The sequence below is a fragment of the Erpetoichthys calabaricus genome, chromosome 1, assembly GCF_900747795.2.
Source record: "Erpetoichthys calabaricus chromosome 1, fErpCal1.3, whole genome shotgun sequence".
In the NCBI taxonomy this organism is placed as follows: Eukaryota; Metazoa; Chordata; class Cladistia; order Polypteriformes; family Polypteridae; genus Erpetoichthys; species Erpetoichthys calabaricus.
Window position 1 is genome coordinate 312444896 of NC_041394.2, and position 15270 is coordinate 312460165.

Sequence of the window (15270 nt, forward strand, 5' to 3'; positions counted from 1 at the left end):
ATTGGCATGCATTCATTAACACGACTGTGGAACACAGCTTTACGCTATGCACCTACCTAGTAGTGCACTGCACCTTCTTTGGCCTTCTGAACAGCCTGAATTCATTTTGGCAGGGATTCCACAATTTGCTGGGTGTGTTCTTCAGAAATGTTGTATGTTGAAATGCACATTCGACAGCTGTACAATCTTGCCGAGAACAGCCCATTCCACCTCACCCCAAAGATGCTCCATAGGGCTGAAATGCAGGGACTATGCAAGCTATCAATGTAATGAAAACTCTCCATCACATTACTGAAAACATTCTCTGATGATACTGGCCTTGTGTGTGTGTGTGTGTGTGTGTGTGTGAGAAGTATCCATCTCAGTGTCGATAAACTGCAGCCATGAAAAGATTTACTTGGACAGCAACAATTTCAGAAGTGCCTTGCTGTTCAGACATTCTTTAATTTCAAACACCAACACACTTTTACCACTGGCCTGTACTTTTAATACCAAACAAGATAGCTTGATGGACTCCTGTTGCCTGTAAACCCTGACCCTTCCATCGGCATCATGCAAAAGGAATCTAGATTTGAACAACTAAACAACTTTTATCCACTCAACAACAGTCCAGTTTGACGCTTCTGTGCTCAAAGTAGATAGACTTTCTCGTTTTTTGAAAAAACATCAGCACCCAACATAAATCTTTCGCTGTTATAGCCCATTGGAGACAAAAGTTCAAAAACTGGTGGAATCGGGAGGGAATATTCTGCAGACCAATGCTGAATTTGGATTTGTTTTGTCTGATTGTGACCAGTCTGCCTTGCCTTTCTCCTTTGACCAACAAGCAGTTTTAGACCACAGGATCACCTATCACTGGTAATTTTTGATTCTTCCACAATTTCCAGTAAACACTTGAAACCATTGTGTGTGAAAAGCCTGTAACAACTGTCATTTGGGAGACACCAGAACCAACATACCTTGTGGAAACTATAAAACCAACATTCAAAGTCACTAAGCTCACCACTCATTTTTTACATTTTAATGATCAATTGAACACCAATTGATGCTAGAAACCTTCTTAATTTATACCATACACCACTATCTCTCATGACATATGATGGGATGGAACAGAGAATTTGCATGAAGTGGATGTACGTAATAAACTAGAACTCCATGTATCCTGCACATTGCATATCATCGTTGCAATATTTTGCTATAGCATGTGTGGAACTGTGTGTGTTACTTTACTGTTCCAAACAAAACAACGGAGTACAGATTCCATTGTTTTTCCAATTTTAATGTGTTAATTTGAATGATTTCACTGCACTCACCATTTTTTGCAGTGCTTTATATTCAAACTGAACGCAGTCAAGCACAGCTGATTCCATATTTAGAAATTGCAAACTAAATGTAAGCCACTAGACTTTAAATGTCAAGGTTGCTAGCCCAATTGTGTGACCCTGAGCAAGTCACTTAACCTGCTGGTGACTCAACAGTAAAGACAATACTTGTAAACTGTTTTAATATATCCTAATCTTCTAAGTTCCCTTAGATAGACAGAAGTCATAAATAACAAATTAAAAAAAAAACGAACACCAAGGAACCCCTCAGAATCTTTAGTAGCACTGAAGAATCAGAAAAGCTACTAGTTAGTATGAGCTATGTGATAATTGTGAAAATGTTCATCTTAAAGCATGTTTAAATATCAAAGTCACATGATTGAAAGGTTTAAAAGGGCATACGTAAAGTATGATGAGATTGCTCTGTTGTCCTGCACTTTGTATTACTATACTATTACTGAGGGAGACAAGTTTAAAAAAAAAAAAAAAATCTAATTTTACTTTGTTCCTGTGGAAAAAATCAAAATAAAACTAGTATGGCAAATGCCAGTGATAATTATTTCAAAAACAGTTCAGCTGTACCGCCTGCATTTCAGAATCCACCTGAAGCTACTTGGATAGGGGACCATCTAGGAAATACTTGGAGGCAAGAGGTGTTGGTAAGGCCAGTGGGAAATTGATTACCCTGTGGTCTGTGTGTGGATCTCAATGTCCCAGTGGTGCCATCCTTTAGATGAGCAATAAAACCAAGGAACTGACAAGTCTGATCATAAAAGATCCCTGGGCATCCTTGAAAAAGACATCCTGGCTAAATTGCCCACCACAGCCTCATGTATTCTGGCCCCCAATCACCACCATCTCTAATTTGCTATCCCTCGCACCCCTTCATCACCTAACAGCTATTCTGTGGCAAGATTTCAGGCAAACAAATGGCTGTTGTCTAATCTGGGTGGACGCTATACATTGGTGGCTCCCCTAATGTCTATGTAAAATGCCATTTAAATTTAATTTTTCATATTCCGATTTAAGGTAGTAAGAGCATACATTGTTTATTTCCAAATTTTGAACCACACAAAAGGTGAATATCACTCTGCATGAGCACTTGACTATTCAGTGGGTGCTGTGGAAATGGCAAAATTTCTCCAGCATTGATGGACAGGGAAAGTTGCTCAGCAGCTCTGCTTTCACAATAGCAGTCTATATGACGTGTAAACATTTAAGGGTAATTCCTTGTAAAACAAAAAAAAAAACAAAAAACAGCCTTTCCTTCTGTATTGTCAGCTTTGACAAGAAACTTAATCCTCAAGTAAAACAGATGAAATTTGCAATCATGTCAGCATGCTCTCTAGTTATTTTTGGTTATTTTTTTTCAAACTAACACAATGAAACCAAAAATACTGAAATCTGTTGATTCCAAAACAAGGCTGTGCAGCTGTTAAAGACAGTAGCGTTAACCACTGTGCAGTTAGGTTTTTGCTAAATTGCATGAGACTGAAATAAAGCCCAAGTTTCTCCACATTATGTTTTGCCTTTATGCTAGGAGTCTGGGCTTTCTTAAATCAAGGACATCACAGAAGTCAGTTTTTCAGGAATGGGTAAGCACTATCAGCTTTCTTTTTCATGAAATGAAAGGACACATACAGTTGAACTGTTGTTTTTTTTCCACAATTCAGTATCACCGGCCAAAGACAAGAGCTCTTGTGGCGTTTCACCAGTAGTGAAGACTAAAAAAAAAGTTACTCCACAGTCACATTCTAATTGCTATAAAATCTTGTAAAGTATTCCAAACAGTTTTACTCTAACCGATTACTGTAGGAAAGCAACAGAAAATGTGCCAGACATTAACACTTGCATATTGCGGAAAAAACACAAAATATGAAGTACAGTACAAGTAGGAAACTCAAAAGGATGGCAACATCCTTTATCCTGTATAGGTACGTAGTGCCTTTAATAAAGTGACCATTATAAACAATAAGGAAGCTTAACAAAATTACATCTTTAGGATTTACATATCATTTTCAATTAATAGAACAAATGCACTATTGGAACAAGAGTATGATTACTCAAGAAATGTCAGGACTAGATAAGTATTTTATGGCTAATTTGTTCGATTCCTTTTGTATATGCCCACCCATATTAAGTTTAAATTTCATTTCTTCTAATAGTACCTCAGCAGTATCTGCACTTGTATACATTACTCAATTGAGTGGTTCTATACAACTAGAAAAATTGATAACGCTACATAAAGTTGACTTGTGCATGGATTCTATTTAAAGCAAAAATGCAACTCTGAATTTGCTTCTATTTTGAGGTTCAGATGAAAACCACAGAAACTTGTGCACACACCTAGTAAACACTTCAAATCTCCTAAATCCCAGTACTGATGCTTTAAATAAATCCCACAGAAGATAATCGCCCTGTTTTAATTTAGAATGGCAATACATCACCAGCCTTCCTGCTCATTTCATTGCTTTTAATATTCTCTCACAAGGGCAAGCAGTTTTATTTATTCACCAAGGACTGGCTGCTTAGTACATTTTTATTTTGTCAAGAGGGACTATAATAGGAATATCTGCTACAAATAACTTGCATATTGGACCTATATGAATTGGTCTTTAAACCTTTGATAATGAAAATCAGATTCACACACAAAACATGCTACAGACAACAAAAAAGAAATGATCCAGGTGGGCTAACCAGTTTTCAAATTAACCAAACTGCTACAAAATACTTCCTTGGTCAGCCTATAATACAGCTAAGAATCAGTAAAGGTTTCAGAGCACAGAGAAACAGAGTCCACTGTAAAGAGTGACCCCTTTTGAAATCTGAAAGCTCAGCAAGGAAAAAAAACCAAAACAAACATGTATTAAAGTCATAAGAAATTTTTATTACAGAGAAGAAAAATTCTCTTTCAAAATATAGAAATCTGTACAACTTCCTCACAATCAATTTACATGAACTGTACAAATTTACATCAGTTCACAACTTAATCCAAGAAAAAACAGAATGACCAAAATAGATCACAAATACTGGTGCTTTTTTTGCCTTGGATATTACAAAATTAAAACAAAGCAAGATCACCAGAGGATGGAAAACCAAGAGGGTCTTCAAGCTAAGGTTCCCATGACCACAAAGGGACGGAAATCAGGGTGGATGGAATTACTCTTTGGACTTTGATAAACTCAACAGGTCTAACCACTGCAAACACTTGGAATAACCAATGACATAGTGCACTTTTCACATCAAGTATTCACCCCAACCCCTTCCCCCCACCAATCCCCATCATAAAGCTGCCTTCTTTATATACATTCATAAGGCTCTTTGTATGAAGTGAATATAAAGGTATGGCGTATGTGCAATACAGACTGCTGAGGGGTCAGCCAGAATTTGGCAAAATTATCAATGTGCCAACTGAAAACAATTCTCTTCATACTTGACATTTGTTGAACATACAAGATGCTACCAACTTTAAATACTTTATTTTTGTACAAAAAAAAAAAAAAATCCAGTTTCAAACCTAATCCAAAAATTCATAGACATTTAAATAGAATTTAAAACATTTTTTGTATTGTGGCAAACTCAAGTGTGCAGAACACACATGTATGAACTTTACCAAAGTTAAAAGTATGTTGGCGTTTAACAAAATTTATTAAAATCCTGAGCAAAATCCCCCACCCAATCAAAGACTGTTTATCTAAAAAGCAGTGTGCTGTGTAACTTGCAACTTTGCCACAATATAAAAATAAACAAGGATTTAGAATTCTATGTCATCCTTGGTCCTGGGTGGAACGGAGATACAGGAGGAGCAGCACACGTGTAACAGGACTACATTCCAGATGCTCATGGCATGTGCCACAACTTAAGTACCAAAACATAAAAAGAAAAGAAAATCTAACCTGTTGCCACAGAAGCTGCCACTTAAATCCTGAGACTAAATATGTCCCCCCACCATCAAAGTTCAGTGCATTCTGACTGGCTAACAATCACTTTATTCAGCTTTACAAACATAATTTTAGCTGCCCTAGTCCCTAAAGAACGGAAAACAAATTTCAATACCAAATTAAAATCCACATGTTGAAATTCAGACTACACCCACATTCAGTGATTTTGCTCTGCACCAAACAACAATGAAGCTTTCTGCAATTCTAAAGCAAGGGAAAGAATTCTTCCAAAAATCACAATGGCAGAAACATGAAACTGAAGATCTTGCCTCCCTTTCCAAAAGGCAGTATACTCAGGTGAAGAGGACTAATCATGGAGCACAGAAAAAGGCATCAGGAAATGTTTCCTACATTATCCTGGATTACAAGTGCATTCAGCTATTAGGTGCACACAGAGCCGTTCTGGAGTGCATTCGTGCTGCCTCCCCCGTCATTAAAATGCCTGCATAAGCACTGTAAGCTGGATAAAACTAAAGTCAGCTACGCCATCATAATGAAGTAGGTTAACTTTCCTTTAATTACTCACCCCCTCCCAACTTTAACCATTTGGCACGGCAAGAATAAAGCCTGCACACAGGCACTAAAATATGTAAATACCTAGGCTACACCCACTTTCCCCCCCAATATCTAATTGTACACTACAAACTGTTTTAGTTGTAAACAAAAAATTAGTCTGAGCTGAACATTCCTTACTTTCATTACAATCTACTATGCCTTGGTATAGTAAACCATTATAGATCCCTTATGTCAACAGAAAGGCAGGTGGGGGGGGATGTAGTAAGATTCTGTGGAAACAGGCTCAGTATACATGGACATTACTCACTGCCAGAAACCAATGGTGGATCTGAATCTTGTAACACAGCAGACATGAAGACTTGCAAGATTGTATTCACACAAATTATGGTCCAAGATTCTCTCCATAGTATGGAAATATGTATCAGAAAATCACAATCATTTTAAAACCACCAAAGATACGGACAAAAGTACTTCCAAATGTGAAAACCCGCTTTTAAAAAAAACTCCAGTAACCAAAACATCCTGAAGAAATATTTTCTTATTACAGTAAGACAAAAGTGCAAATTCTACATATAAAGGCTGCCCAGAATTACTTCCAAGTGTGGCAATTAAGTGAAAGTTACTTGTCCCAACATCAGGGTAAGATTCTTCACATTTGCCTGTAACTTCGAATTCTATATTCCAACCCTTTCCCCTCCACCCCCTACTAAAAGGAAACTTCCATTTAGTAAAATGAAAAGAGGTGTAAAATCTAAAAATTCTCCATCCCCTAGATGATCCGCAACAATAAGTGATGACTTTAACTGGAAACAGTCATCATGCTGTAGGATTTGGAAGGGCTGGTTCTTCCCATCATCAGCTCCTCTTTGCAACTGATCCGGCTGTCCATCATTTGCAAGGCATTACTAGCAGCATTTTGTGGATTTGCCACTCCTGGCTGGGACTCATACAGCACACAGATGGACCCATCCTCTCCAATGCGGTAAGACACTTCAAAAGGGTCCACCCACAGAGTGAGCTCACTGGGCAGCAACCGGTAAAGCTGTTCGATGCTCAGTCCAATTCTTTGAGCTGCTTGGCCAACAAGTGGGTCCATTTTGTGGTTGATCCGGATGCATCGATATCCTGAACCTTTACATGGCTTCTCTGGAAACCAGTGGTGCTTGTACTGCTCTGAAAATGAAATGGAAAAAAAAAAAGTTTAAAATTTTAGCAAAATAGAAATTTAATGCAGAGAAATAGTTTTAGATAAAAGGGATTAATGAAATTTGCCATTATTAAAAATACAGTACAAGTATCACATTAAAAAAAAAAAGGATTCCAACCCACTCATTTATCATCAAATCCAACTCAAGGTCACTGTGTCAAAGCCTTAGTTAGTGATGCATGTAGATCAACACAGGTTCCTACTAAGCCACTTTAGAGACATGTGCATACTTCAAACAGCCTAATATAATCATTTTAGACCAATCAGATTCTCAGCAAAGCCTCATAAAATAGGATTGTTTAAACACATTTAAAAAGTGTTAAACCTTTACATTCCAATAGTTTTATACCTTCTCACTTTTAGACACATTTACAATAGATTACGGAATTGTCAAAATTCAGCCTTTTTCCTAATATTTAAAGGAGTGCATTTAGAAAATGAATGTTCAAAAGGACAAAATTAAAATAGTTTCCTGAGTAGCTAGTTGATTATTATGTGTACTTAACACACTCCAAATGTCCGAATGGTATACATTTAAAATCTTCCATAAAATAGCAGTGTGACCTTATCTGGAATATAACTGACAAACAAGTACAAGATATGAGGAATTTATAGATACTGCCAAGGCAATTTACAAATTTTTTATTTATACTGAACAATGATACATAAATAAAAATCTCAAAAATACCTATAAAGGAAATGACTGCCTATAAAGTGATAAAGTAAGAGTATCATCCAGTATTAGACATGTATAGGACAGTTTACAGTAGCTCCAGGAATTTGTAACATTGGACTGGTGAGGAAGGAGATGAGCCACACAGGAGGCTAAAAAGCAGCAAGTATAGTCAGGTGTGCCTCAAGATATAAAATATGTTGCTAGCATTGGAATTAGAACTCGTAAATGAAAGAGATTACACAATAAGCTAGCCTAAACAAAAAAAAATAATAAATAAATAAAAAAGACATCCAAAATGCATTTGGGAGACTGCCATTATACCAAGTAAACAATCTACTTAGAGAAACACTTGATATTTTTCTAAAGTGCAATAGGATAAATGAGTTGCACAAAGCAAATTGCTAACCATTAATATTTCAAACTGGCTTTTTCTATTACGGAGTGCCAGATGACTACCACAGCAACAGCAACCAGGAATCAGCCCTGCACAGGACACTAATCTACACATGCTTACACACTCACCAATACATGTCAACCCAACATATACAACTAGAATGAGGGAGTAAGCTGTGATACATTTTAAAAACATATGCAGATATGTAAAAAAGTATAAACCAAGTGTGACATGTTTAGCAACTAAAACATGGATGAGCACAAGGGAACTGCACCAACGACTGTTAAATGAAAGCCTACACACCAACTTCTAAAGCATTTACTCACAAACATCAACTCAAACAGGGTCAATTCAGAGTGAATAATAAACCTTGCATATATTGTGAGGTGATGAGAAGCAATTGGTCCATATAAAGACAAGTCTGCAACAATATTGGGCAAACTTTCCACAGACTGTTCTATCCATTTTCTAACTAATCAAATTTTGGACCATGGAGAATAATGACCTACTTATCCAGAAGTGTGCACAAAGTAGAAAACAAGCCTGGACAAGACATCTTTGTGTGCGGTCTATCACAGGGTATAAATTATGTACACATCCTCACCAGACCAATTCAGAGTCAATTAAAGCAGTAGGTTTTCCTCTCAGATGTTCTAATGTGGAAGAAATTCTCTTTCAATAAGATGAAATCCCAAAATACAGGGCCACCATTTCATTAGAATAATAATCTACTACAATTTCACTAGTCCCACACCATACTAGATTTAACAAGATAAAATGGTATGTAACTGTGGGTTAAAACACCATTGCATAAAAGAACTATTACTGGAAGGGGATGACCCATAAGCAAGGTTATGTTATCTTGCACTTAAAGAAACAGGCATATATTGTAAAACCTATTTTGAGTAAGATTGCAACTTCAAATGACAAATTAAGAAAGAAATGTTGAAACTTGTTCCTTATGCATTATACGGTACAATACTGTAAGGGAAACACACAATGCTGTTAAATTAAAAGACTAAATAATGCAGGAAAATGACAAACGTTTAGTGTGTTTGCTATTTTGTTTGAAGTGTTTAATGCAGGGTTATTAAGAGATGATTTAAGTTTAATTTGAAAAAATAAAGCAAGTTGCACATAGACTTCAATGTCTTTACTGGCTATCTTGCCACAAAAAAATGTACACTACTGAATCAGGAGGGTCTGTGAGCCTTCACAAGTTTTTACAAAAAAAATTACTAAGAAACATTTGTGGCTAATCAGAAAATGCATAAAAACAGCCATCAACACACTTCTCAGGCCTTTGTCAGTATGTGTGCTATACATTTGCATATTTAAACTACACATATTAAATTACAAGTAGAGACAATGAGACATTCAATAAACAAGTCTGCTAAAAGACCCATCTGTCACAACACAGCTGCTTATAAGCAACTAGCTAATCTTTTGCTGCTCTAGAACAAGTCTATGTGCAGAACACAAAGTACCTAGAAAGAGACGGTGAGTTTAGGGAAGGGGTGGATCCCTTCCTGCAGTGTATAATTTATTTGACTAGGTACAGAAGGCATTCTTAAAGACATTAAATTATGTAAGTCATTCATAATATAGCATGGACAAAATTCACACAATACACCAACTGGTTAAACTTTAACCAGTTAAATACACCTTTGTTTATAATATGAATTAGCAAAAATGAGTCTAGTCCAAAATAAAATGACACTCAAGGGACAATCTGGAACCATGACCTAAACCAAACACACCACAAGTAAAAGAGGAAAGGATGAGCAGGAGGGTAAGGTGCAACCTTTAATTTCTTAGTCTGGGATGATGGATAGCCATGATTCTCTTATACAAAAACAGCTGTATAATTTCCATGACGTTCAAAAACCTTTGGTCTTGTAACAGAAATGTCAGTTCCAAACTTCAAGAAATCAAAGACTTGCTTTTATGCTAGAATAATGTGAACTGTGATGCTGGCCTAAGGATTTTTTTATTTTTAAATAGTTTTGCACTCTTTCTTATACCACCTAGTATATATGTCCCAATGCATGGGGTAGTCTGGAAACCAGTCAACTGACTTATAAAGTATAACCACTTTTATGCTATGCTTAAGTAATTAAAATCATGTTCCAACCAGTTTACCTACTTTAGTTAATTTTTGTACAAATTTTTGCTGAACAGTTACCACACAATAAAAATTTGGTTGCACTGTATAAATTATGTTTGAAATACTTAGCTTGACCAAAAATAACACCAGGTACTTAGTACAATGAGCAAAATATCAGTGTTATTCCATTAATTGTGGTTACTCCACTTTAACGAGCACTTTTTTTGTTTTTTTATAATGTTGTGTTACATTTAGCCAACCCATTAACACCACTTATAATCTGTTTACATAATGCACATTACAAGCTAGAATCTACAACATATCCAGCCTCAGTGCTTTCCTTCGAGCAGTAACTTGTATTGAAGATTCAAACCAATTACAAAGAAACAGTATTAAACCCAGACTTTAAACCCACTTTTCTCTTCAGGATTACAGGAGCTTTTCTCAACACCTACACATTTTACTGTCACAAGATAATGTAAGCCTATCTGTGGCCTAGCCTATGGCAGTACACTTGTAACACATAATAAATGCACAAACTTGTAAAAATGTAGAAATTTGGGTTTCAGTAGAGCGTCATCAATATAGGCTAAGAATCGGAAGATGATATGAACTTATTGGTTGTGACTTCCACAGTCCATTTATGAAATGGATTTTACATTAGCCTATTATTAAGGTTCCTTTGATCCCACTCACAGTAAAATGCAAATAAATTTGGGGAAAAATACAAAACTGGAAGACCAAACTGGTCTCAGAATACAAATATTGGAACCCAAATGGCTTATATTAAAAGTGCTCTCAAAAGGAACAAAAAATTACTTCTACTGGATATATTAAGTGCAAAGGCATCTCCAGAACCCACTGAACCACTACTAGTTCAAGGAAGCTTCTAAGCCTGCATTGAGCACACGACGTTGGATGCACAAACTGTGTGCTAGAAGAAAACTAATTTTAATAATAAATGTAACACTGTCGGACTCGATATAAATTGAGAGCCGCAGTTTGTTTAGTCACACATTATAATTTCTAGGTTCTTGTATAATGGGAACCAACCGTCATTTCGACACTACCGCAATTGTGATAAGTCGTGTAAAGGAGAAAGACACTAACAAAGGCCGAGACTGGACTAAAGAAAACCATTAATACATACACTACAGGATGTCCATGCCCCCAATCCCTCAACACCCAAATACTGACTGACGCTGACCAACTAGATTACAAATCTCCAACCACCATGTCTAACACACCGCGATTTTGTGGCATTGCATAACATCTTTCACAAACCATCAAAATATTAACCCTGCTGCCCCAAAGCGCTATGATTTTGCTGTTTAACCATGATTGGCCCGACGCGGACCTCTGAAGACTACAGAAGAGACATTAACTACTCATTCTCAAAATCAACAGGGGACGCTACAATAAACAAAGGTGCCAACAAAGGAGTCGTTGTGGCAGGAAGTGTTTTTTTTTTTGGCATGGTGGAAAAAAATAAAATATTTTTATATCAAACTTCTTAAAAACTGAAGTCCTAACTGCTCAATGAACGGAAGCTAATGTCGTTCACAAAATACTGTTCCACACAAACGTGGGTAGAGATCGCCAGGCACAGAATGAAATGTAAAAGTTTCTGCCGACCCCTTCCCCCATTCTACAGTACTTACATCGGAACTGCGTTGTGTTTACTTAACTTGTTTACAACCATACTTCAAACTACCATATATCTGGCGCAAATAAATACGTTTGCGCATAAATATATAAAAAAACATACAGAGAGAACCAGGTCTACTTGGGTAAACTTAATATAAAAAATCGGCCTAAATCTTTTGTTCTGAATAGCAAGCACGAGGTGAGGGAGAGCGCGGGGCAAGCGCAGCACGCACGACCGAACTCATTCACAACCGAAAACGAACAGGTGTTCGATTAAGACGAATAAATACATACATATAAATTAAATAGAAAATAAAGTCACACACGAAAATCTCACGATGTTGTGGGAGTCAAACAGCTTTTACGATCTCATTACTTCTCACCTGAACATGGCCAAAATATCTGTAAACAAGAGGAATAAAAATTATCGTACAAAACATTATTACCTCAGAAGCTTACTGCCCCGGCTGCAATGTCGCGGAAACCGGGCACCCACTGCACCAGTTCTTGTTTTACAGTACACCGTGTTGTTTCCGTCTGCTGGCGCGGTGCGCTCCGCTTACAGTTCTATTCCAGCCACCACTAAAGGCAAGATGAAGTCGTATCCTACAAAACGTTTCCTCAAAAGAAAGAAAAACCTTGGAAGTTCCATCCTTCGTGTGTGTGTGTGTGTTTTAAAGCCTAATCAACGATGCACAGCTTACCTGCCAGCAGATCCTGAAGAGACTGGCTGAATGTTTGTAACTGCCGATCGTTAACGAACCCCTTTGTCCTCAGAAACCTCGAAAGAAATCCCACTGCCGCTGCGATTTCTGGCTTCATACTGGCTCTTGTGCAAAGCGTATGCATTGAGAATCCGGGCGAAAATGTGAACAGAATAAGATAGTCGTTTCTTTTTTTCTTTTACTTTCTAGTGTTATTTTAATGGGTGTTTTTGGCGAGACCTCGATCTTCCAGGCGCTCACCGCTTGTCCTGAAATCAGTTGTTCTTTTTCATTCGCACAAAATTAAGAAGGTGCTTTTTGTTATGCTTAATTGGAAGATTATGTGCGTGTTACAAGTCAGGACAGTTTTGTGCCTGTCGCCTTTGTTTGTAAATAATGAACTAGAAAGCCACATCACCACTTCTTCAGCGCCCCACTGCCGTCTACACCGCCAGAGTAAACGCGACACGCCAGGAACCCGCGTTTTTATATCGACGTCGCTCGTGATGTCACAAACAAACCACGGCAGCAACAAACCTTTTCGCTTCTATGGTTGGTAGCGAAGCGAAGGGGGCGTAGCCGTTACGTCACGCAGTCTGTAAATAAACAAACTAGTTTGACTTTTAAGCGTCGGGCTGGGGGGAGGGCTGCAGAAAATTTTAACCCATTAATGACAAAAACAGGCTGAAGTTATTCTATTAAAAAAGCAGCGCTCTTCATTGCGGGCAAAATGATTGCAGTGCAGTTGTGTTAAATAATGCTATTTGACTGTAACACGCTATCCAGCTTCAGTCACAAAAGCTGTATATCGTTAATACAGCTTGAATTGTACATCGTTAAGACAAATAACCGTTTTAAATAACATTTTGCATGCGTGCTTCGCAATACTTTGTGATAAGGGGCTCTCCTTCCGCTACCCAATGATATTATGGCCAGCATGGTCAGCTGCAGCATCCTGGGACACTGAACTCGACGAAATGGTTAAAAGATGGATATGTTGACAACTGTGTGTTGTACATCTAAAGCGTTTAACAGAGAAATATGCATAAATATATCACCTTAGTTAGCTCTTAGTAATTTTTTTAATGTCGTTTTTAATATTTTCCGTCTCGATGTACTTGATTGGAACTATCCGATTTATTAATAGTTCATTTGAGATTTCAGAGGATCATTCCATAATACGTGTAATAAGCTTTAGGTGATCGGTGAAATAAAACACAAAGGGATAATCTAAGTTATTTTCTACTATAAAAGCAATTAAAACGAATGCTGTTGAAAATTGGTAACATATATAGTAATTAATTTTAAATCCTGTTGTGAGAGAGGGCTGCAGGGAGAGATGGTTTCCACTAGCCTGAACTGGATTAGGTGAGTGTGATAATGGATGGATGAATTTACAATACACAATATACTAATACTGCTACTTATCATTAGAATCTAATGCAGAAGCTGTGTAACACATGCTATTCCCAACAATAAGAGCTGTCATTTGTATTTGTGTGTGCCTTGTAAGGTGCCTCGCCATAATGTTCTCTTGGATAAGTACAATCTAAATAAAAACAGAAGTCTCTGCATAAGATTTACATAATGTAAATTTACTCATAGGGTGGCACATAGGAGCAGTCTTTTGTTTATTGATTTTAGCTCGGTATTTAACACCTTCTCCCCTGAAGCTAGTCACAAAGCACAGAGCTCTTATTCTAAAAACAACACTATGTTAATGAATATAAGACATCCTGACTGGCAGACCTTAACTGCCAGGTTTAGCGAACACACAACAAGCACTCTTATTATTAACTTAGGAGCACAAAATGGTTGTATGCTCAGCTCAAGGTTCTTCCTCCTATTTTCTCAGACTTGTGTTGCCAGCTATCACACAAAGTCTACCAGCAAGCTTCCTGATGACACAATAGAAGTGCCCTGATTACCAATAATATCACAGGGATGTGGTTAACTCTTTACTGAATGGTGAAACAGAAACAAGATGCCCCTCAACATCAGCAAAGCAGCATTTCAAGAAGGCTAAAAAGTGTCTTTGCTTTTTGAGGAGTCTGTGGAAAGTAAATTTGTCACCTACAAACATCCTTACTTGCTTATACATATTGAACAGTGTACTGACTAGCTCCTTCACATTCTGGTATGGCAACTGCATGTTGGCAGACCACAAGGCTTTGTATCTATCTGCTGGTTAAAACAGCTCTGTTTATCACTGAAGATATATCTAAATAATTCCCCTTCCATTATCACCAATCCCACAGACCTATGAAGCAAACTGTTTCTCCCCTGTAATCTAGGAAGCAGTTGCACAGTAGCATTCAAAGTTGTACCAGTGTATGTGAATGCAGTTTTATCCCTGGCCCATTAAGGTATTAACTCTGACATACACATCTGGCTGATCTATGATCAACACTCAATTATGCAAGCATCAGCACTACTTTCAGTCTGCACTACTCATTCTAAGTTCTGTATGTCTGTAACTTAGTGACTTATGTTGAGTTGATTCTGTATGGTGCATGACTACATGTATTCTTATACATGATATTTAATTTTAATATGTATTTATGCATGTATTGTTTATTAATCTTTATCTTGTACAATTTTGTGTTGAATCATGTATTATATTGTCACTGAGTGTGTGATGTTTGAGCATCATCAGAGCTAGCAACAAATACTTTTTATAATATTGTATTTTGCCAATAAATTCAACTGAAATAAACCAAATTAAACAGGGTTCAGCTTCTGGGCAGGTCTTTGTT

At 37.2% G+C, this 15270-nt stretch overlaps 1 protein-coding gene across 1 annotated transcript; it reads right to left on the reverse strand.

Moving 5' to 3' along the window:
• Positions 1 to 6274: 6274 nt before the first annotated feature.
• btg1 (B-cell translocation gene 1, anti-proliferative) lies at positions 6275 to 12977 on the reverse strand. Its single transcript, XM_028817430.2, has 2 exons — positions 12515 to 12977; positions 6275 to 6952 (listed from the first exon to the last, which is right to left on the reverse strand). The coding sequence occupies exons 1-2, from the start codon at positions 12657 to 12659 to the stop codon at positions 6579 to 6581; spliced, it is 519 nt and encodes a 172-aa protein (XP_028673263.1). The 5' UTR covers positions 12660 to 12977; the 3' UTR covers positions 6275 to 6578.
• Between the last annotated feature and the right edge of the window lie 2293 nt (positions 12978 to 15270).